At 39.5% G+C, this 24,418-nt stretch overlaps 1 protein-coding gene across 1 annotated transcript in view; it reads right to left on the bottom strand.

The window, feature by feature from the left end:
* Window positions 1-21,070, bottom strand: part of CD247 (CD247 molecule) — a gene marked incomplete at both ends in the record, with an annotated part of 45,257 nt that extends 24,187 nt beyond the window's left edge. Inside the window, one exon of the mRNA XM_084201072.1 lies at window positions 21,010-21,070. Within this exon, the coding sequence (XP_084057198.1) occupies window positions 21,010-21,070 (61 nt within the window). The remainder of the gene's footprint in view (window positions 1-21,009) is intronic.
* Window positions 21,071-24,418: the final 3,348 nt, after the last annotated feature.

Consider the following 24,418-nt stretch of genomic DNA (forward strand, 5'->3'; position numbering starts at 1 on the left):
GGCACTGAACTGCCAACCCTACACGCTTTAAAAAAAAAACCCAGAAAAAAAAAAGGCCAGGGTTCTATAAATAATTAGTTTGCATTCAAAAGTAAATGAAAACCAAAGCACATGATACTTGAGAAAACTATGACATGTTGGCAGCTCTGTAACAGACAGAGCCAAACAAATATTTCATGGGGCTGTTTAGTTATGCAGCAAGTTAGGGATTAATGCCCATTTTGATACTTTCAAAAAAGCCAAGCCACCATCTTGGATCTACCACCTTCCTCTCAAGAGCCACATTTCCCTGCAAACTTGGTATGCTTTCAGCATTGACTAAAAATACAGAAAAAAAAATTGAATTAGACTAAGTTTCTCATCCTGCTCCCTCTAGATTTCACAGTACACTCAAGGAACAGGGTCCAATGTTGATATATTAATGACCATTAAGTATTTAATATTTGATACTGAGTTTCTTTTGATAGGCACTGAAACACTTTAAAGGTAAATGCATGTGTGATACACCCAATAAAAATCACTAGAGGGAACACTGAGCAGGGCACGGAAATCCAGGTTAAACTGGCAACTGGCTTGAAGCGGGGGAAACACTACAAGACACTTCTTTGTTTTTCTTTTAAAGAGGAAACAGTTTACTGTTTCCTCTTGTTTACTGAGGCAGAAGGCAGCACAGAAGCAAACATGAAATCTCTGACATATCTGAATTATACTGACGCCTTGTTATTGAGTAAAACATAGCTAAGGATACAAAGCACTGCAATACCTGTATTCAATTTTTTTAAAAAGTTAAAGAACTATGTAATTCACACAGCAGTCAGTGAATTCTAACATCATTAAAGCTGGGGCAAACTTTGGCTGAACTTCAGATACAAACTTACATCTAATTTTTTTCTTGTGTTTCTGACAGGAGGGAAGGGAACCCATGTGCTAAGCAGTTTACCACTTTCTGCACATCATACTGGACCAATATTACAATATTACAGGACCAATATTCCATCAGGTACAATACCTCCCTCCTCTCTGTTCTGTGTAGCACCAGGAAAAATTATTCAGATAAATCCATCATCCATTCCTTTGTGGAGATAATTAATAACAATTTACCAAGTAATCAGTTTAGTTATCCTCATAATCTTTGGAAAGCCACTTTGCATTTTATCTTTCTTTCTACATTCCTCTCTTGTGTATTTCCCAAAGAATTTCTCCTGAAACATTTCAGCCCATTGAGGTGCAGCGTGAACAGATTTGTAACTGATGCCTGCTCTTCTTGTTCCTGGGAAATTAGCAGCACATTTCTGGTTTTGTGTCATGCACAGAACTGACCCTTCATTGGTCCAATCCCAATCTTACCAGCCAGTGAAGGAACAGTAAGGATTACTTATGTGCAAACATTGAATAACTGAAATACCTGAGGACACAAAGTGTTAAAAGGTAGGAAAACAAACTCTGGTGTGCACAGTTCTGATGGACAACTTATATGCTTATCCAAACCTATGTACTCACCTGCAAGGAAGGTACCACTATCACAGCTTCATGCTGTATGAGATTCAACCCCACAACCCTCATGAGATGAATCCAGAGCTCTCTCTGGGATTCTGTGCTCGTCCTCATCTGTGTAAGCAAAACTTTAGGAAGGTCATCTCTACCTTTGCCTTAGGGGTCACCATCAAAGCAGTGTTTGAATCTCATCTTGCCTCTGAACCACAGCTTGGCTTCCTAGGATCATTTCTAACATGAAAAGGGTGATATAAAGGTAAGTTACTGGGCTATCATCCCTACAATTCTCCCCTTAACCCTATGCTTTGCTGCTTACCCTCTGATGCTTCCCCTTTTGTTCTCACCTTGGCTGTCTCTGCAAGAAGCCTAACCCTGACAGAACATTTGCCTCATTCTCTCCTCCCCTCCTTTTAATCTTACCCTTTCTCCCCACTCCACATACATCCCACAGCTCCAATTTTAAATCACCCAGTAAAAAATTCCAACCAAGCTCAAACCATCTGCAGCCACATAATCCCAGGTAACAGCAGAGGGCCTGACTCTGTGCAAGCTTTGAGGTCCCACTTATCCATCCCAAAGGGAAGGTCTAGGACCGTTTCCCTCAATGTGTCAGGCCAAAAGATTCACCTGCTCTGCCTTATAAACAAAGGACTGAATAAATCAGGTACTTGACTGAAAAATTTTAGGAAGTTCTTAAAAACTACCCCGGTCTACTTTTGCAGCATTTTAGCCAGCAGAGAGAAACTTTGCTGATAAAAATCCCTTTTGTTCAGAGTGCTGAGGGAAAGATGCAGGTCAGATGACTGATGCTGCTTTTCTGTATGAAAAAAACTCCCTATTTTAATGGCCATACTAATAAAATCTTGCCCCAGAGCCCAACTTGGGACACAAGTTGTATATTCTCTTGGACAGCCTCAGCATTATTAGAATACACTTATTTTTAGCATGGAGCATATTGAGGTACTTTGTATATCAATGCTGTATTAAAAATTAGGTAAAATAGATGTAACACATAATTATATGTATTTATCTTAAATGCTTCTTTATCTATATTGAGTTGATCAAGCCAGGAGGATATAAGAAAACAGACTGTAATAGGTTACATTGGTTTAAAGCTTGAGTTACTGAAATTGCTTAGGATATTCGGGTCAGTTATCCAGTAGCAATGAATAGTTGTAGTATTGCCAGAATTCAGGTAGTTTAAGTTATTAAAAAAATACACACGCACTATTCCAAGTAGTAGAACATACTGTGAAAATTAAATCAAAGTTTTAATGCACCTGTAAATGTTATCATATAAAAAGTCTATCATAGAATATTTACTCAAAATAACTCAAATGCAGACATTTTCTTTCCTGGGACAAAAATAAATCCAAAAAATTTTCCTGGCTGGGAGAAAAATAAATCTAAATCTAATTATTCTATTTTCCCTCAGCTATTCAGGGAGTAGCTGTCTCCCAGGAGTCCAGGTTGGCTTTTTACAAATAATAGTACAGTACATAATGAAAAATTTAAAAATATTCTTTATTTCCACTTAGCTGTAGTAAGTGGTAGGCAAAGCCTGCCAATATCAGACTTGAAGCAAGATTCCCACTTGTGAGAGATAAGGCACTGAACCGTATCGCCCTAACACTGCAGGGCCAAGATGAAGAAAAAGAAGTTTATCATCCAGAGACATAACATGACAAAAACAAAACCAAACCTACTTGGACTTATACTGTTCCAGTGTGAAATAGGTTACAGTAGCTGAGTCCATATCACCTCTTCTTATATATTTACCTTTTTTAACCAAAAGTCTGGAATACGAATTCGTAACAAATTTTGTTGAATATATACGCCAATTAAAACATCAAGGACTCTTAACAAAAACAAACAAACAAAAATAGAAAATAAAACAAAACCCCAGCAATACTAAAAAGCAGTTTCATGTGAGAGAAGGATACACAAAAGAAAACCAAAGTTTCCAGACAAGTCCAAAATTAGGGTATACAGGAAGCAGAAGGAGATAACTGCTGTATAATTTCATTTAAACAAACACTTAGTTTGACAAAATACATTATTCCCTGTGAACTGCAGACCTACTAATTTGTGTCCCCATTTGTTTTCTCTTTCAGCTGAGTCTGCAGCTCCCAGAATAAAGCTGTCACTTGAGCCAGCAGGTGCCTCCATCCCCGCCTCCAACCTACAGCAGTTATGACACGAGATTAAGAAAAACAGCCACCCTTGGCAGCCGGGCTGGCACGTAATGAACAGTTTAACCCTGGATAAACCTAATGACAAGTGTGGGTGGCTTTGATTGAAATGACAAGGCAGTTTGTCACCCGTTGCTCTGTCACAGAGATCAGCAGTGCTAGCTGAGTTTTCTGCTGAGTTGAGGGGAAAGCAGCCCGGCACTTGCACATTTCAGAAGGAGTGCGCAAAAACATTGAAAACAAAAAGGAGTCATGGTCTTGGTGTTGAAGCAACTCTCTGACCCTAAAGAAGTCAGCAGTGGAAGAGATGCAGCCTTTAAGACGCTCTTGTGAGAAAACAGCACTGTCTCTGGAGACTGATGGAAAATTTTAACAAAAAACCCAAACCAAACCCACAAAGCTCTTAGTTTAAATTACCCAGAGGCTTTTGACAGAGGTACTCAGCTATCCAGTTGACCTCCACGTGAAACTCCCGACAGCAACCTGCTTTGCTGTAAGGCTTGTATTTCTCATTGATGAATGTTCAGTGCCCATAAAACGATAACAGCAAGAGTTGATTGCCTTTGTAAATCATTAAATAGTCTTGAGGCCCAGCCATCAATCTCTGCAGTTTTAGATGATACTATTTATGGTGTTACACATACACCTGCTTAAATACAGCAGCTGTCCTCAAAAGACTGCATGTGCCTCAGCCCTGCAAAGACTTGTGTTTCCGGTTAACCCTAGCTTCAATTAGTGCATTAATAAATACACTACAAGGTACAACACAATCAGAACCCAAGTGAACAAGTAGCAAAGGGATATGGCACAGAAACAGGCAATGGCCATTTGACGTTCATGTGGCAGATCAGTGACAGTCCTGGATCGAAAAGGACCACAAATGGGAAAGGCATGTGCCAGCATCAAGTGACAACCAGCACTGTGAGAGGCACCATGGTTTTCCTGTACAAGAGGAAAATGAATATCACAACCTCAGACCCTGTGACATTATTGAACTTATTCTCTGTATTAATTTGAAGACCGTAGCCTTACCATGCTTTCATTTTCTACACCCACACATGGCTTTCCTGAAAGCCCTTCTGATTCTGGTCCTCAACTTAAGGCAAGTCCGAAGGGGAAGAATTCAAAACATTTTCAGCCTCTGTATCTGAAGAAAATTTATGATGGCTCTTCCGCCACCTACTCTCCCCATTCCTTTTCAACACCTTAGAAAACCCCTGCTGTTTTAAATTTAGAAACCTTTCCAGTTACAGATGCCAGCATTTTGAGGCAGTCAAATGTTCGTCATCCTGCTGCTCTGCTAAGAGCAGTAGCAGCCCACCTGAGGGTTGGCTACCCAGCAGTAATCCTAGGACAGACGTCTGGGTTGATGCAGACACACAATCCAGTCTCACAGCGATCCCCTGGGAACTCAAGATTTTATTCCTGCTTTCCATGCATATTTTGCTTGGAAACAACAAAGTACTTCTCTATTTACATGTTGCTAGAAATAAGAAACAAATCAAGAAGGTTGATGGATGCACTTTCTCCACTGAAGCCTCTAATTTAATGCAGCAGTTGCAGTATTGCCTTTTCAAGAGAAAAACACTCATAGCAAGATTTCCCTCCTGGCCATAACACCCTTCTGTCAGTTCACTGCAGAACAACACATCCATGGTGGTTTTTTTGGAGGTTGTTTTCATCTTGATCCCCTTCAAATGTCAGCTGTTGACGTCCAGCTCCTTCAAGGTAAAGCCAACTTCACTGTTTCCATCCAACAGATGGTTGCTTAAGCTAAATCCTCCTGCCTTGTGGTTTTCAGCACATCTTTAGCATTGCCAGTAACAAGGATAGTATCAGAGAGAGTACCACTTTAACAACCACACTCAAACCTTGTATCTAATACCAGTTACGGCTTTTCCAATGCCCTTTCTATCTTAACCTAAATCCTCACTGAAGTATCTCATTTACTCCTTATCTTCTTTGCACATGTCCTTTTGGACTCTACTATTTAGTAAAATTTCAGCATTCCCAGCATCCTGTTATGAGTCACCAAATGGATTTTAATCATATTCTGTAGCATACTGCTATTTCTGGGCTTTTCCATGCTGGACATGACACTTAGATATATCTAAGTGCTGTCAATCAGGTTGGCTTTGATGATGATTTTAAAATTTCTTTCAATTTGGTGGTTGTAAAGGTATGCAGAGTATCTTCCAACTCACCTACTACATCTTCCAGCACCGCATTTATCTTCCATTCCTTTTCATTCTTGCTGCAACAGCTTGTGTGGAGATACTTTTCTTATCTTAATATGCATTTCTACTTTTATAGCAGTTTTTGTGCAAAACCAGTAACATGAAACAACTTCCCCTTGCTTTAGCTGAAAGCTCACGAGCAAAGATCCTGAGATATACTTTTATAAAAAAAGTTTCTTTCCTGCTTAGTCTAGTTTTCCAGTCTATTAGTTCATCATAAATTCAAGCATGTAAAGATTAAATATGGTTATTTAATGGATAAAGCAATTGGGAGTTCTGTTGCTGACTTTGACAGAGACTTTCTGAAAAACAATTAACCGTTCTGCAGTTTGATTTACCCATTAGAATAAAAATTACAAGACCATACTACTTCAGGAGAGGAAGGTGAGGACCTATTATGGGTTATGAAGTACTTCCAATTCCTAAGAAATCCTTAGATTAATGAAAGCAATGAGATGAGTAGCAAGTGCTGATTCATTAAAAGATTAAAAATAGTCTTCAGTGCAGGAGGATAAGGTACTCATCAGATAATTGCTCAGACATGCTGGGATCATCATTTATTCTGCAGCGTAGATGGTGTCAAGCCACATTCCCAAATCACGTTACAGCCCAGCCAAGACCAAAGGCTATCACATAATTCAGGGATGAGGTAAAGACACAAATCATAGTCCTGTCTGCCTTGCAAGACCAAAACGTGTTAGACTCACTGTAATGCCAACTACCAAGAAGCTAATTTTAGCATAGCTTGACTAATTTGCACCATGGCTTCTCCCTGTCTGCTTTCACAAGAGTCCATTTGTGGTGATGCTTTTAAAAGACGTTCCATTTATACTGCAACACTGATACCTGCTGAGGTGCTGATAAAGGCCAAAAGTCTGCTGTAGCCAACCTAGACTACCTTCAGCACTTGCACAGCTACTTTTTGATGCACAATGCTGGGCATGGAGGTGACATCTGACATATTGAACAGGGCACTGAGGCCTCTGTCCTTCCATGAGTCCACACACCCCACCCACCAGCAGTGGCTCTCTTGGAGAAGAAGGAATACAACCATGACAATGACCTACATCTTGGGATAAACAACATGAGCAGGCCTCTCTCACCAAAAAAGACACAGCAAAGGTGTATTTCCTTATAGCAGAGCATCACCCCTACCCTTCCCTTATGAGTGGGCACAGACACCTAGACTTGTTTGCTCCTTACACTCCAGTATGTCTCACTCTCATACACACAGCCACCTAGATGTATGATGCTGGTTTAGTGGTTTGCTCTCTTGACTTATTTCTCCCCTAACAGAACAAGCCATCAATACCTTTCTGGAGCTGACAGAACTGCCATGGCTATGATCAGCTCTCTAGGTATCTGCTGTCATGAACTCAGACATTTGATTGAAGAAGAATCTAAATAAAACATTATGTTATTTCTTAAATTTCGAGTTCAACAGGCAAGCTGTCTGTATTTAATGGTAACTGCACAGGCAGTTACTGCCACGCCAGAAGCTTCAGACCCGTTGTTCAGAAAACTGGGGCTTGATGTAAATTTTAGAACCTGCATGTCACAGAACTGCATTATGTTCATACCTGTAAGCTGGCTATGAAGGTCATCAGCAACAAAAATTCAGGAATTAAACATATTCATGTCCATCATTTTTTGATGAACCCAAGCAAGAGGGCTGCTGAAAAGTCCTTTCTTTAAACTTAGTTGCAACAACCATTGCTCTTCCCGCACTGCTGACAGTTCAGAGACCCTCTACATGAAAGGATTATACAGGGGGAAAAAAAACCAACTTGCATCTCATAATTCCATTAAAAGGATCTCTACTATTCCTTTTTCCACTCACAGTTTTAAATTCTCTTGAAGCAGCAGGAGTTTTAACCAAATCTTTCTTGCAGCAGGGAGGTTATACATCTCTCAAATAATATCAAAGGTGTTACTCCTGTCATTCAACAAATTCAGTCTTTTAAAGACAGGAAATTTGCCAGCCCTAAAGTTCCAATAATGTAATTCTAAAAGATGACAGGCACACACACAGAGCTTTTTTTTCTTATACAGGGAATGTGTGTGTAGGAGAACATCGAGGGATATACATGTAATATGGTCAGAGAAAGACAGAGAATAAAAGTTAAAAAGATATTAATGAATTCCCATTTCTGGATTTCTCAAGTTCTGTTTGCATTTTTCCAACCATTTACTATTACAGAAATGATAATAAATTTCAGATGGTGGGGAGGTAAATAACTAGGAAGACATACCCACACCATTTGACTACAGAACACAAAATCCAAGTAGTAAAAAGGAAAGAATTAGGAGAAAAACAGAGGAGGTTCCAGCAGCAATAGCCCTCACTGCCTTTGAAACAGTAATGCAAAGCTTAAAAAAAAAGAACTATTCCATTATTCCTGGCACCTGCTGAGAAAACATTATTCCCTCCACCTTGGGCTGCATGTATCTAATAGAAGAACTTCACTTACTCACAGAAATCTGCTGTTTATCTGATAAAAGATGAAAGGTAATCAATAGATTTTGTAATTTTAATACGTCTGCAGGCTGCAGTAAACAAACGCTAAAGATCATCTTTGATCCTTGTGAAATCTACATTTAAAAATGGTTTAGACACGAACACATTTTCAGGCTGATATGCCAAAGAGCACATGTGAATTTAACCATTTAATTAACATAAATGTCTTTAATGGGATTGATCAAACATTGCTCTTCTTATGCACCTCTCAAATGCGTAAATTAGAACAAATTAGGACTGAGGAAGGTCTCTCTGGTAAACTTTGGCTCCTACAGCCAGCCTGAAAGTCCATTCCATAAACTCAGCCAATGGTTCCCAAGTAAGGATTTGAGTTCTTATCCCCTTTGCCCTATGCCAAAGCTATTTGGATAGTGTCAATCCTTCTTCTGGCCCTCCTGAAGTAATTCAGCAATCAGTTTATAGCTTATTTTTTTTTAATAACACATATTCTCATTTCCATTTCATCTTCTCTCCCCCAGTGTATTCTAGGCAGCAATCATCCCTTGCATGAATACTTAAGTGGATATTCTTTTACATGCTACATACAGATATGTTGAAGAGGCAATGTTTTGACTAATTATATGTCAATCCACTCAAAATGCCACTTGGCTTAAGGGCTCTATCACCCAATATTTCACACTTTTTCTTCTCAGCTCAAGACACCAAGTCTTGGGGAAAAAAAAAAAGCCTGAAGTAGCTTTCAGTCAAACTTGTGCCTGTCTGGTTCACACACATGAGACAGAAAACAGGGAAAAGCCAAGTGCAGAGCATTTTCCCAGCCCCGTTACAGGTATTACCCTGGATAAGCCAAAGCAGGCAGAACAAGAGCTCTGCTGAAATACAGCTCCCCTCAGGCGACTTCACTCCTCAGCAGCCCCAGACCAGCGAGTTCAAGACCAAGGTGCTCTGTTTGGTGCCTGAGGCAACAGAGCTCTACACACTGAGCAAATAAACTGCGGCCAATCCCCAAAGGAGGGCCTTGCCTTGATGCCTGGTTAATAGTTAATGCATAGGGCAAAGCCTCGGCAGCCAGGGGCTACCTGGGGAGAAAGCAGCATGCAGGGGGAGGCAGGCAGACAGCTGAGAGCCAAGCTTCAACATCCACTGCAACAGCAAGAACTACTCCCATCCAACAGATCACATTTTAATCATCCTAAATGAGATATTTAGGCATTACAATCGTCTGATTTCAGCACAGATGCTCCTGCAGGAGTAAGCAGTAGGTAGCTAGAATAATTGGTTTTGTATTTCTGTGATCCCAGAAAGGCTGTCTCTAAACAACAACACTTGGTTGCCAACCAGGCTAAACACCATCACTTTAAGAGCTGTGACAGATGCATGTGTTGTGTGGAGAGCAATAAACGTTCTTCAGCTCTCAAGCACATTTCCTAAAGAGCTCCAGCTTCTTTGAATCTGTGAAACAAGACACAGACATTATTTTTTCCTCTCTATGCCCACTTGAGGAAGACTAACAGCACAATAACTAATCTTTACTTCATCTTTATTTTACTTTTTACTCTCATCAGTTCAATTGAGTTTTAACTTACAAAGGCTTCTTAAAGAGTGGGAAGGGAAGAAGTTGGCTGTTTTCCCAAGGCAACTAAAGGCTGTCCTGTAAGCAGGACATGTCATTCTGTGTGTGAATGAAGCAGCAAATTAGATGCAGGTACTATTTAAATTTCCTATATAAAATGTTCTTATTTCATTTCCTATATATATAGCACATTGCTCTGGAGGATCCAAAGGCTGATTGACAGATCTCAGCTTTCATAACACCATCATGAAATAGAAAAATAAACCTCTGTGTTGATTAATCAAATTCTAAAGTACCATATAGTCTTCAGGACCACATGTGTTAACACTTTCTAAGTGTTCTTTGTGTATTGTCAACCAGATAAGTAACGTATAGTTAACAAAAAAAGCCAACAGTGTGGCCCATTTTGATTAGGCTGGAATTTATTGTTCCAGTTTATTGGAAAGCCTACACACATTCCAGTGGATTTCTAAAGTTTGCAGAGTAAATCATCAACCACAAGTACAAAACCTGCAATCCCATTATTCTATTTTGTTGCCTTATCTAAAAACCAGCGCTGTTTCTTTAAGGGGAGAAAGACCATTGGGCATGATTGGAATTGACAGAGTTATCTACAAATCCTTCAAAAAAGATTTCAAAGTTCAAACTGCTCGATTTAAAAATGTTACATTTCATTCATATTGATTTTTCTTAGTATCTTAATAGATATCTTCCTAATCAGATGGATTAAAAAGAACCAGAAGATACTTTCAAAAGAATCAGAACTACAACAAAACAAGATAATGAGGAGTTAAAGATGAAAACCTCAAAACAAAACTGCTTCAGGAATTATACCTTTTTTTAACTGCAGATCTCATTAAACTGCTTTGTATCATTTATACATGCAAATTGACAATAAATGCTAGATAATATAACTACTTATAGGCACTCATTTCCTTGTGCATAAGATACCTTCTAACTCTGGATGAGGCTGAGCACTATCCTGTTTTTATTGTAGTGTGACCCTAAAGCTTCAAAACAGGTGAAGACCCCACTGAAGCCAAGGGCACAGAATGAGAAACTTTCTCCTTTCCAAGTGGTTGGCATATACTTCAGTCTTTATGGAGGTGGCAGCAGCTCACAAAAACACCACTAAATTGGTTTCCAGCTATCTGATAACAGCACCTTTCCTTCAGCACAGATCGTTGTGTGAGCTGCAAAAGTCTGGCTGAGCAGCTGGGTAAATGCCCAAGCAGTTTGTCTGAAGTAAAACTCCTGTTAACAGCATTGGGCAGCTGCCTAAGCAAGATAGCCAAATTAGTTTTAAATTAGCTATGCTTAAATAAGTGGCACTTACTAAAACACTGACATGAACTAATTAGAAGGGGAAAGTTTGACAGAAATTAATTACCATCCCCACATTACAGTCACAGCACATCTAGAGGTGATACTACTTGCCAGATCTTTTTAAATACCTGAAGCCCTCCAGATAATCCTTCTGTTCAGGAAAGGTCAGCACATGTGCTGAGCTTTCTCAGACTGCCTCTGCTGATCAAATTTCATGTTGCTGAATCCCTGAGATCCCTACATGTCTTTAAGATTTGCTAGCCACCTTCTAAATCTTTCAGTCCTGTATCATTTCATGCGGTTTCAGCAGTGGCAGAACCATCCATATATAAGCATATACTATCAGTCCTCATAATAATGCTATTTTTATATAACCAGGCATGAGGAACAGCCCTACCTCTGCGCACCATTTTGCAGAGTCTCTCACAAAGGAACCTGCTCAGTGATCCTCGTTGTGCTGCAATACAGATGCCACTAAAGAGAGCACGACAGTTTTTGCCAGTGTGGATGGGAAAACTCTTAGAGACACATACCCCGTTCATCAAACTGATTCTGTAAAATACTACAGCTGAGGTTGAGATTGTTTTAGTAGGTTTGTCAATTTCTTCAGGAGCAAAAAATGACCCATTAACTAAGAAATTTTTCTGGACTCCGTTAGAGTTTCTCACCAAAATCAGCAAGAGTCTCTCAAATGGCTTAGCATGTGGGAGCCCCATTCAAGCTCCTGCTCCAAATCATTCACAATAAAGACCTGAATCTGCATCTCCCTCTTCCCAATGCAGAACACAAATTTCTCACTGACTTTTTGGTGTCTGACAAAAATACTTTGGAAGGGTTCTAATTAACCTAATAGAAAATGGGGGGGGGGGGGGGGTGTTAAGGTATTTTGAAGTTTTGCAGAAATTGCTTCCCTTTAAGCTCTGTTTTAAATCTGATATTTGTTCTACTACAACCATTATGTCTAACAAATAAACATTTGGCTCAGGATGTAAAAAGAAGAGCAGGAGAGAAACGGGGCAAACTTGTTAGCTACTTCTTTGCAGCTGAGGAAGATAAAATCAGAGAAAAACACTTTGGAAAAGATGTTACCACAAGATAGGGCTGAAGGTTCGTATCTGTAACTTCTTTAAGAGAGTTATAAGAAAAAAAGTTGTCTCAAACCAGAAAATAAGCAGTTCTCCTTTTCCATCAGGAGAGACATAACTAACAGCAGAAACAAATGCAACGTAGTGCAGCTGGGTTTTGAGTCAAGCAGTGAAATAACATCTGAGTTATTAGGAAAAACTAGATTAATTTAATTGCATGAATAGGAGAGGGAAAATAATACTTCTGCCTAGTTCACATTAATACTAGAGACACCTGAAATTTAGGAGAGAATTCAAAACAAGATAAATTAAAACTGCTTCTTCTAGAAAGAAGTAATTTTGTGGGAGAATTTTGGGGTTTTTAAACATTTGAGTCAAGGAGAAACCCTTGGAGATGTGATCAGAATGGATCACATTGTGGAAATTTTGTAAAAAGTCAATTAATTACTCCAGTTGGCACAACATTGAATATTTCGTTATGTTTTAGGTAAACCACTTTGGAAAAAGAAAAGTAAAACTCTTGAAGATTTGTAGTTCTTTCCAAACTTTTGGGAGCAGACCATAATTCTGAAGTTACAAACATTCTTCATCAGAATTTTAGATCACATCAAGACAGACTCAAAAAAATTACTCTCTCTTGCAAACTAGCTGTATTAAAAAGAACGCAAAAAAAAAAAAAACCAACGGACAATGTTTTGCTACTTCCAATTAAATTAGGAATACTTTTCTGGAGAAAAAGAAATATAGACTGTCAACAAACTGTACTGAGCCTGATGCAGAAAACAAGAGCCATCTGCCAAAACTGGGGGTGGTTTGGGTTTTCAGATGAGGGCATTTTACAGCTCATCGGCAGTGAACAGCCACCCATCTGTGCCTGACCCAGATGGAGCAGGATGCAGCTCTGTGCCATGGGAATCAGCACTCCCTGCACCACTCTGCTCATCTGGAACACGGGGTGTGGGTAGGCAAAGCTTCCACCACCTCCTTGCTCCAATAAAAATGAGAATGGGTCCAACTGAAAGCATAATTAAAACTAATTTTATCCAAGAGATTTTAGAGATTTTTTTTTTTTCCTTTTTAGATGGATATTTGGAGAGGGTAAATTTTAGAAAACCTTTCTGGCATATATTAGAAGCTCGTTTTTTAAAGTAACTGGAATGGTGTTTGACCTTCTGCTTGAAATCCAGATGGGTTAACCTTGTTTATCTTCTCTGGCTTGCTGGCTGTAGTTATGCTCATAATACATGAATGCTCAGCTTTACATTTAAAAGATCAATAGTTTCAAGAAGTTAAAAATTAGGCAACAAGTGATGGGGTATAGAGATTCCTGTTCCCTTCTCTGAAAGGTTTTCTTATTTGCTTTCACTAATTCTCTTTGAGATTACCACCTGAAAATATTTCATTCTTCCACATCACTCATCAGAGAAACCCCTCAGAAAAATTCAGGTAGGGAATTTATATGTCCTGAAAGAGACTGAAAGAACCAGGAGCCCCTTAGTAATGAATATGTGACTGATAAATAAGCAGGAAAAAAATGCAGGTAACAAACAAGGATGAAGTCAAATCCTTCCCTAGCATAAGCCTCCAGTTAATTATCACATGGATAACTTTGAAGAGATACAAATGCAACACAACCAAACATTCCAACAGACTATTAAGTGCTGAACCAATATTAATAGCAAGAATTTTTTCATTTCCTGAAAAATATGAAAATTAAAAGTCGCAACAAAAAAATCAAACAGAAAAATGTACACTTACATTACTTCATACAGCACTGCCTCCACATACTTTTCTTGAAAAAATTTTTATTACCAATTTCCTTAAGAGTTTCTAGCCTATAATAATTTAGACTTTCAGAATGAGTTCCCCTCTGGACACTAACTCAGGTATTTTACCTCTAGGCAACAAATCATAAAATAACATAAAACAACAAATGAATCATAAACATTAGCAGCAAGTTGTTAGAAAGAAAAACATAGAATTTAAACAGCATTCTTTCAAAAATTACCCAAAGATACTAATTTGCTACATGGATGACATTTTATGAACAGAGCAACTATTCTCATAGTAATTCATAAGAATTATTTGCTTGTCTCTTAGAAACTGTCTTTAGGTAGAGGTTTTTTACAAGATACCAACAATATAGTACTCCTCTCAGTCTGTATCCCATCTTCTTTCCCTTAGAGGATGATTATTAAACCAACTTGTAAGACTTATTCTATTTTTGCCATCTCCAGAAATGCACCTACACACGTGCACAAAGTGCTGCTGAAATTACTTTACTTACATTAAAGCCCAAAGTTATGACGTTGTGCAAATCTGCATCATGGAGAGAAAAAGGTCCATGAGAGAGAGAAAGAGAGAGAGAGGACTCCAAATTCCAGTAACAGTTTCTTTCCTGGAGCTGGCTTCACATGGCTGGATGGAAAACTATATAAATGGCAACAACCCAGAGTGGATAAAAAGAGGAATAATTTTTGCTCCCAAAGACTTGATGTGGTATTCCCTGACTGAAGCTTGTTGGTATGCAACTGAAGAAATGACCAAATGTTGTAGCAATCTTATTTTACAACTCAATATAATACGATACGCACTACAATTTTTCTTTGCAAAGAAAGGTTTAAAATTCTGCTATATTAATTGCGAGCTGCAAGATCCCAGCTTGGGAATCCAATTTATAGATATATTTTTTTAAGGAATAATTAAAATTTTCAGCTATTTCTGAGTGACAAAATGAACATTTGATACCTAGAAATGCACAATATCCACCATTAGGAAGTTGAGTTTGCTGAGAGTATTTAAAAAGTAACATTGTCAGCTTATACCAAACTCTTCCTTCAGATTGATTGGCTCAGAAGTAAAACACTGGATGTTCAATTTTAGTTTGAGCTGGATTTTTACATTAACTAATTCAAAATAAAGGTTTTGAAAACAAAGTACCTCATTAGTTTGAGTCCTGCTCCAAAATCCACATGCTCACACAAGGAGCCTTGATTTGCTCCCACCCATCCAGTGGACATCACCTGGAGATTTTTCTGTTCTGTTTCCCCCAAGCCTCAGTTTGCTTCGGAGAAGATGCACACCATGGCGAATTGGAATGAATTTACAACACACACTGATGTGTTAAATATCTGGGAAGTGTTTTTATAAATATTTGGTTCTGTTTATTTCATGTTTGGCTGTCACACAGATGACAGCAACACTTTAAGTGAAATGAATGCAAAACACCCATGCTCTTGTCTGGAACGAACTCATTCTGAAATTTGGATGAACAACCAGGAAAAGGGGTTTTTAGTTACATAGGTCTTTGTTCAATGGCCAGCGTACACTTACTTGAAGTAAAACGCCACCCAAATTAGTATTCCCTCATTAATTTCCTGGTTAGAAAAGTGTTTCAGACCATTACTCTGATGTAAATAATAAAATCTATGAATATATTTTTATTATACAAACTTGGAGAAGTCTTAGGAAAGCTTCTCTAAGTGTTCTCTGGGTCAAAATGGTTCATGTACTTTTCTTTTTGACGAGGAAACTGTTTTTAGTGTTTGCAGCCATGAGCATTGCAGCATGCTCTTGGCTTCAAACCCCCCCAAAAACAGCAATTACCTAAAAACAAACTTATAAGTGACAAGTTCTATAGCTAGTTTTCTCTTTTATTTTTTCTGGAGTCATGCAGGCTTGCATTTCAAGGTTAACTTACAAGCTAGAAAACATTACCAGGAAACTAGAAAAGTTTATTTGTGGTGAAAGTTAAGATTTTCACCTAAGACAGCAGCTTGAACTGTAGATAAATTATATACTGTGAGATTTCCTAAGAAAACCAAACAAAACAAAATAGCCCACAAGTATTGACAACTGGCCACCCTCTAGACTTATTCAGTATGTTCAGCTGCTGTTTATTCTATCATTTGTTGAAAATTTTCCAATCTTTTTCCCCTATCAGCTTCCATTGAATTCTAATTCAATATTGATTTCACCTCCACATTAGCTGAGTTTTCAGAGAGTTGTGTTATCATTATGGCCTCTCTTTCACTTAAAAAATGCAACAAACTGAAAAGAATGGTCTGCTACTCAGAAAGAGTCACCATAGAGGTGAAGTTTTCACTACAGATACATCTCACAAAAGAAATAGGCCTGATAGTAGAAGCATTTCATCAGGCTCCGCAAGAACACATTTAGCATACTGCCACATACCAAAAGCACAGAATGATGCAAAACTCCAGAGCTGCTGTTCTTGTAAGACTTAACAGATATATAACAAAGGATTAAAAACAAAATACACAATGGGCTTCCAAAGGTTGATGGTTTATTCCTAGGAAACTTGTAGGACTTAAAATATTTCCAACCTACATGGCTCAAAAATTGACTTAGCTTCTATCACTTAAGCAGAACTTGAACATACCAGTGCTAGTGACCTCTGAGGCTGAGGAACTAGTTGGTTTCTATTTTTATTTTTTATAGTTATATTGGCAAAGGACTGAAAAAAGTCTAACTTCCACAAAGATGGATGCACCCGCTGTTTGGGGCTGAATACAAGCATTTTGCTGTTTTCCAAGGCTTGTGTGTTTGGGTGAATGGATCGAAGAACTGCAAACCAAGATTTTCATTTGCCTGCACATTTTATCTGTTATATTTGAAGTTATAAATCAAAGGACAGAATGGAGATAAATGTTTTCATTGCTTTCCTGAAAAAAACCCCTGCTTTGGACTCTTATACTTTAAAAGCTAAAAAGACTATATTCTTCCTAAAGGACCAGCACTTAAGTTAATTAAGAAAACAACATTCAGTCCCAGTCTCAAAATATTACCTTAGACAACATCACCAATCAGAAAAATCTGCAAAATTTCATCTTCTCACAGACTCTAGAATAGCATAAATTGCTCTCTTAACACTAAAAAAAAAAAAAAAAACCAGCAGTGAAACTTGAATTTATCTGTTGACCAAAGTCAGCAGAAGAGTGAAAAGTCAACAATACGCTTACAAGTTTAACACGCACACAGAGAAAGTAAGTACTTTTAGAAGAATAAACATTTTAAGTATCTTTAAAAAGCTGCATCTTCCATTCATGCCATCTAAAAATATCCTGTTTGCTTGCCAGAATAGCTGATGCATCTTACATTTCTGCGTAAAATATAGACACTCAAATAGATGATTAGTTGGAAAAGGGGAGGAGGAGTCGATGGTTGTCTGCAATTGTGCAAACAAAGTATTTTTTTTTTTTTTTTTGAAAGGGAGTTTAGTTAGAATTTGGAAGGAGTTAGGAAATAACAATATTTCCTAATGGAAATATGCAAGGAAAAAAAAATGTAAAAATTTATTTCTCATGCTAGTCACCATTCAAAGTCTGTGTGAACAAAATTCCACTTCAGCTTTTTATCCACATGGTCTTACTTAAGAAGTACACACAGAGGAAAAATATAAATATTTTTTGCAGATACACTTCTGTATTTTGCATATCCTTCCCATCTAGTGCACAAAAAAAACCAAAAGGAATGTGATCATTAATTTGTTACTTCACTGATTAGGAATTCTGATTGGAAGGGTTAAGCTAGAAAGCACTTGCTCTGTAACAAGCATTACAGAATTGAACGTAGCACTGCAAGGGCTCAACAAATGTCTCTTTACAAAGAAAGGCTACATTGCCTACATTTTGTTCCATTCTGCCAGTTCATAGGGTTTTTTCCATGAATTATTAATGAATCATTGTGAACAGGCAGGAGAAATGAAAGAAATAAAACAAGTAAAATTAAGCCTTTAAATTTTTTTCCCCCTAGGTGTAACAAGAACGCAGCTCAGAGAACTTAAGACAGCGCATTAGGACACGGGGACGGTATTAAAAAAAAAATATGAATTTACTTGTTTGTCCTCAGACAAGCTTGTAAACCACTCCTAGTTTACAAATCTTATCATTTGCAGAGCAACTAAATAATCTGATGAGAGGGAAGAAAAGAAGGAATGGTAAGACCTATTACCTGTCCCTGAACTGACTAAAAAAAGGCTGATGGCATCATGGGCAACCCAATAGGCCAGAGATAGATCTATGCAGAGCAGAAAAACAGTGTGGAAATGAGTCGTGCAAGTAACATCTGGTAAAGACCAACATTGCTGTAGTTTCCACAGAGTTAGCTGAAAACAGGGCACTGTCCAGTTCCATTTAACAGACAATTCTGAGAAAAGTGGCTCTGTAAAGAAGTGCAGAACAGGGGAGAGCTGTTCTTAAATTCTTGCACGTACATTTATATACACGTATGTGGCGTGCGTTTGTATAAATCAAATCACCATCTCATCAGCCTTAAAAAAAATAGGGGGGCAACTCTACAGTATTGCTCTCAGGATTATTTTATTGCTGTCAAAGCCTATCATACTTCAGAACAAAAGTTGTGCCAACTGTATGAAAGTTTTTGCCATTTTAGTTGTGATATTCAGGTACAAATCTTCTAATATTCTTGTCTCAACAAACAACATGACTAACAAAGTCAACTGCTCTTAATTAAAATTATTACTTTTCATGGAATTTTTAACAGAGGGGTTATAGGAGGACCTCAGCTAGATTTCCAGATGTACACTTCTGTGCCTTTGAAGAAAGAAAATAAAGAAAATTAAACCTATATATATAAAAATATGCATTTGAAAATGCAAGATGCCTTCCCTTTGTAATTGCTCAAAGGACAAATTTGAGCATTCTGAAATTTATAGTCTGGTGTCAATAAAGTCAAAGTTGGCATCAGAATTCACGGCCCATCTCTAGAATTATTTAAAAACATTTTTTTCCATATGCCTGATGTATTTACTTCAGAACTCAAAGATCAAAAAGAAAAGCTTTGCAAGTTCCTCAATGCTAATCTTGGGGGCATCTTTCAGCTGCCCTTGTAAAGATTAAGCACAAACACTTTATAGTGAAGTGGAATTAACTCACTGTGAGGGGGTATGCAGCTTACTGAATCTGTACTGAATCCATCTGAGCTTGTTTCATGAAAAAATTAAAAGTTCATTTCCCTAGAAGTCCTTCTAGAAGTGAATTCTGAGAAGCTTGAAAACACTCCAGGCAGCAGAAAATCTTTCTGCTCACAGCTCTGAGCTGAAAACCCAACTGCTTGGTCTCATCATTGAACTAAATTCATGACAGATCTTACATTTTCATTTTTGCCTATTCTGTATCCATAATGTGGCAACAAAAGTTTTGATCTATATTTCTTCTATTTTACCTACACTCTTTGGCTAAATGCTGCTACACTTCAAACTATTATAAGTATCCAATAAAAAATACTTCCCCTGAAATCAACAGGCAGACACCTCCAAATCAGTGACAACAGTATCCCGTTCAAAACTTGAACCATTTATTCTTTGTGAGTGTGAATACCCCAAGAGCTTTGCACCAGAGACCTCTGCAAGATGCATTACGTATTTTTCAAAGTTTTCTGCTGAAAATGCACAAATAGGAGCCTGAACCACAGACACTATGTGACAGGTTAAAAGGCAGGAAATGTAAAAAGATGGCTTTGCAGACGGATTTTGACCTAAAAGTAACTTCCATACTTTTGTAGCCTTATGCACATCTGTGGATACAGAGCAGGGCACAAAATCTGAGAAGTATACAAAGGCACAGGATCATATTTGGGCATCAGAAAGGGACAGAGGCCCCTGAGGTTGAAGGGAGGACAAACACAAATCATGGCCTGCCACAGAGTGTAAAACCCCCTCAAAACCCTCCTGAAAGGAAAACCCCACAAATCACCAGGGCTGGTTCCACAGCATTAGAAAGCAGCTGCAAAACCCTCCTCTCATCCCCAGAAAACTTTCCAATAAAATACCTGTGGCAGTCACCCAAGCCCCTGAGGATGCTGGGTTTAAGTACAGCCAGTGTGTACATTGAGGGGGGAAATCTTCCAGAGGATTTGGCTCTAATGCATGCTCAGATGCGGCCTATGGCACATTCAGACCTCACCTGAAGCCTTCTCCAGATGTAAATTTTGTTGCCCTGTTCATCTACTGTGCTCCTAAAAAGTAAATCCCTCTTTCTCAGGTGACTTTGGAAGATCTGTGCACACCGGAGCTGCTCTGCTCGGTGCCCAGGCGGGGCCAGCCTGGGCCCCACACGAATAAACAACACCAAGGAAGAAATGGCTTCATTTTGTGCTGTGTCTGGCGGAGAGGAGCAGGAGGCAGGGACGTGAGGGGAAGGGCCCTCCCTTTTGCCACCACCATTTCCCTCCTGCCGGCTCTGCTGGGGCCACAGACCCGCAGCCCAGCTCCACGAGAAGCCTCTCCATGCAGCTTCCTTCGAGTGACAGCTTCTCCATCCCTGCCTCAAACCTCCCCTTTGGAATCGCAGGGAAAGCAGCCCAGGTGAGGCCTGGCAGCTTTGTTTAGTTCCTGTCCAGCTGTGGCGTCGCTCCAGCAGGCAAAGGGCCCCTCATCCCGGCCTTCCAGAGGGGCTCTTTATCCCAGGCCATTTCAACAGAGCAGATCCCTCTCCTCCTTCACAAGGGAGCAGACGTGGCTGAGGCGCTCACACTGACACCTCCTGCTACCAAAATGGTGGTGAATCCACCACAGAAACCTCGCACCCTTTCCTCAAAAGAGCTTTACGGGATCCCCTGGCAAACCCAAACCCGCCTTTACCTGTGGCCGGGAGCTGGGCCTGCAGGGTGGCAAGGATGGCGATCCTCCTCCACTTCTTCATCTTGTCAGGCTGGACAGTCCTGGCGATGGGAGAGAAGAGGAAGAAGAAGAGGCTCCTCCACGGGCTGTGCTGGCGTGTGGCTGCCACAGGAAGAGGCTCACCTCCTATGAGGGCGTTCGGAGTCCACCTGCCGGCTTCCTCTGCCTTCACAGCCTCCGAGTGAGGGCTGGGGTTTGCCTTCTTGGTACTGATGTTTGGGGTTTCCTTTGTTATTCATCCTTTTCCTCACTGCAAGAGGGTTTTTTCTGTGAGTTGGGGTTTTTTCCACTTTGTCTGATGGTTCCTAGATCATCCCCACTCAGCGGCTGCTGGTCTCTGTTTCTGGTATCGAATTTGACCTGACTTCAAAAAGGGGTTTATGCAACTATTCCCAGTGGACTATTGCAATTAATGCAACTATTTCCATTTATGCACAGGGCAAAAATAGAAATTTAAAACTAAGTTATAGTCACTTTTGAACAATGTAGTTGTCTAAACTCACAATGACATAAAACTAATTTCTAAACTCCCACTTTGTAAGACATCTCAGATTATTGTGCTCTTTTAGAATGCGGGCAAATAAAAATTGCCACTTTTTCATTAATAAAGGAAAGTTCATTTTAGACAACTGTGAATTAGAAAAGCTTGAAAACATAGCTTAGATAAACCTAATGGCTTAAAGCTCAGCCTCACTCCCATCAAAATACATATGGCTCAGCAGATTACTGATTGTTTAATGTTTACAACAGTAATACTAATAATGCACTTGAGGATCAGAGCTTAGGCTAGGAGGAAGTACAAGCATCTCAATGCATATTTTTTTTTCTCCTGTCCCTAATTCCTAGAAAAGAAAGAGGAATGTGCATCCCCAGGAGGTTCAGAAACTGGTGATAAAAATTTCCCTAAAGTATGGTGGGATGAGAGTTATTGTGCACACAAAAAGTAAGGCTTTTGAAGGCAAAGTAAATTGAAGTTCTTGGAAGAAATTCATCACCTTCCTGTCTGGAGTAATAAAGGCTAATACATGGATAAAGCAGTCTCTTCCTTTAATTGAATAATTATATATTGTGCCAGTCAATACCAAAAGTACAAGACCCTAGCAGTAGTCTAGCACCAGGTGTAACAGTGCAGCATATCCTTCTGTGATGCAGAGTCTCTGCTCTCTCCCAGCCCTGGGGAAGGTTTTCTCTGTGGCTCTTCTACCCCAAAAGCTCCAGCAAAAGGCTGGAGATGGGCTCTGGCACCACCAGGCAGAAAGCAGAGCACAGCCCAGGAGAGCTGCCGTGCACTGAACCTGAACGAGGTGTCATTAGCCCCAGAAATGACTGTGCTCAGGTACATGTTCTATATTCCAGTGCAAGCTGGATAAAGCCCTTTCTGTCCACATCTCTGTGTGACAGAAGATTGGCTGAAACAAGGAATTAGTGAGCAGAAAAAAGACCCCTGCTCTCACTGCTGGCTGCCTCAATCTCACTGATGCCTTATCCAAAAGCTGAAATATCATCCTAGTTATTGATATTTTTGGGTAACGGTGTTTCCAGAGAAGCAGATGGCACTGCTCATCACTATTCCACTGACCTCTGTCTCCTCCTGTTATTGATCATAGCTTCTCCCTCCGGCAGAAAGCCAGCAAATTATCACTTTGAATAAAGAGCTGAGGCCAAAGGTAAGGAAAAGAAATGAAGAGCTGTGTAAGAAAGAGAGATTAATAGCAACAGTAGGCACACTGGGAGAACAGCAGTTGGGCCAGTGTGTTTTGATGTCTAGATAGGGAAAGGTCAGAGAAATTGAGTATATGGACTTCACTTGGAAGTGTGGATAGAGTCGGAATAAGGCTTTGCATGACAGTGCCCCTAGAAATTTCCACCTCCCCATCCCTCAGCTTTTGAACTAAGGCAAGCTTATCATTATCCAAATATAATCCAAGCATACAGAAGAGCACTCATGCTTGTATTATGAATTATTCTCACAACAAGCATGGTGTGGGAAAGATGCAAATCGCATGCAGACAAGCAGTAGAGGAAAAGATAAAGGGGAAGTGGTCTCCTCTCTAGGAAAAAGTTTTTCAGTGTTCATAAGGCTTGCAATTCTGCCATGAGGAATGGTTTGCTTAGAGTGACACCTTCTTTTCAGCCTTTCTAGTCTTTGCATCTCCAGGAGCTACACAGCGCTGCAAAAACTTCAGCACCTCCTGCCCACATTGTGCATTGGCCAGTCTTGCAAATGCACTTCTACCAACAGTTTAAACCATACTGATGTTTCAGTTTACTCACTTCAGTCAGATTGTAAGGACTTTGTTAACCCTGGACTAGAAATGAATGCCAACCCTCATTCAGCTGAACCAGCAGCAATTTTTCTCAATACAGACAAGGCCACAGCAGAAATATAAAACCCTTCCTGCTGTGTTAAGAAAAGCTCTCAGCTAAACTTGACTCTTCATCTAAACATATGGGTGGAGGGAAGTACATTTTTAAGAATTACCTGCACTGGGAAGACTGCAATATTTGATCTGTGGTTCCTGAAACAGAATGGGTCAGGGAACTGAAGTGGTCCCCAAGTACAACTCAGTGTGTTTAATGCTGGTTAAGGTGCAGCTCATTATCCGTAAGGATAAGATCTTTCATAAAGTAGTCAAGGCATACATTCAACTGGTTCTGTGCATCCATATGCCATCCTTTCTCTGGACACAAAAAATCCTGGAACAGCTGTAATGCAAGGGGCTGATTCATTCCCAGAAGCATTCCCTTTTCACGCTTACTGGTTATGCTTTGACTGTACTATAAAAAAAAGCAGCAGGGTTTGCAGTTTGAACAGGAAATAAATGAAAACTCAAAAAAACAAACCCACACCACAGTCAAGCTGAGGATTTAAAAAATATATATAACTACACACTGCCCTCTGGCTCCTGTATTGCTACCACAGAGATACGCCTGTAATCATCACTGCAGACTGCTGGGATTGAGAACAGGTCGGTTATCAGGAGCTCTCCTAAGCCTATTTGATACAGCTAACACTTGCAGGCAAAATTAATTCCTACATCACCTGATGGAGGAGCTGGCCGACTTCAGAGGTGTGAGAATCCAGACAGACTGCAGCGCCTTGCCCCTGGTCCAGCAGGGAGTGATACTCGCAGTGCCATAATTAACTCAACAAGTATTAAAAACGTTTCTGAGACGTTCACACAAAGACAATGGGTGTTAAAAAAAGCAACAATTTTCACTGGTGAGCAGGCTGTAGCTTCCAGCCAGGCATGCCACTCAGACTAAGACAGTGAAAAGAAATGGTCTGCTGTTTATAGTGTATAAGCCCACAATTTTTATTGATAAAATGTTGGAGACTGACAGTCCTACACTGCTTCACTGCATCTCA

The sequence above is a fragment of the Fringilla coelebs genome (genome assembly GCF_963513975.1).
Source record: "Fringilla coelebs genome assembly, chromosome: 2".
In the NCBI taxonomy this organism is placed as follows: domain Eukaryota; kingdom Metazoa; phylum Chordata; class Aves; order Passeriformes; family Fringillidae; genus Fringilla; species Fringilla coelebs.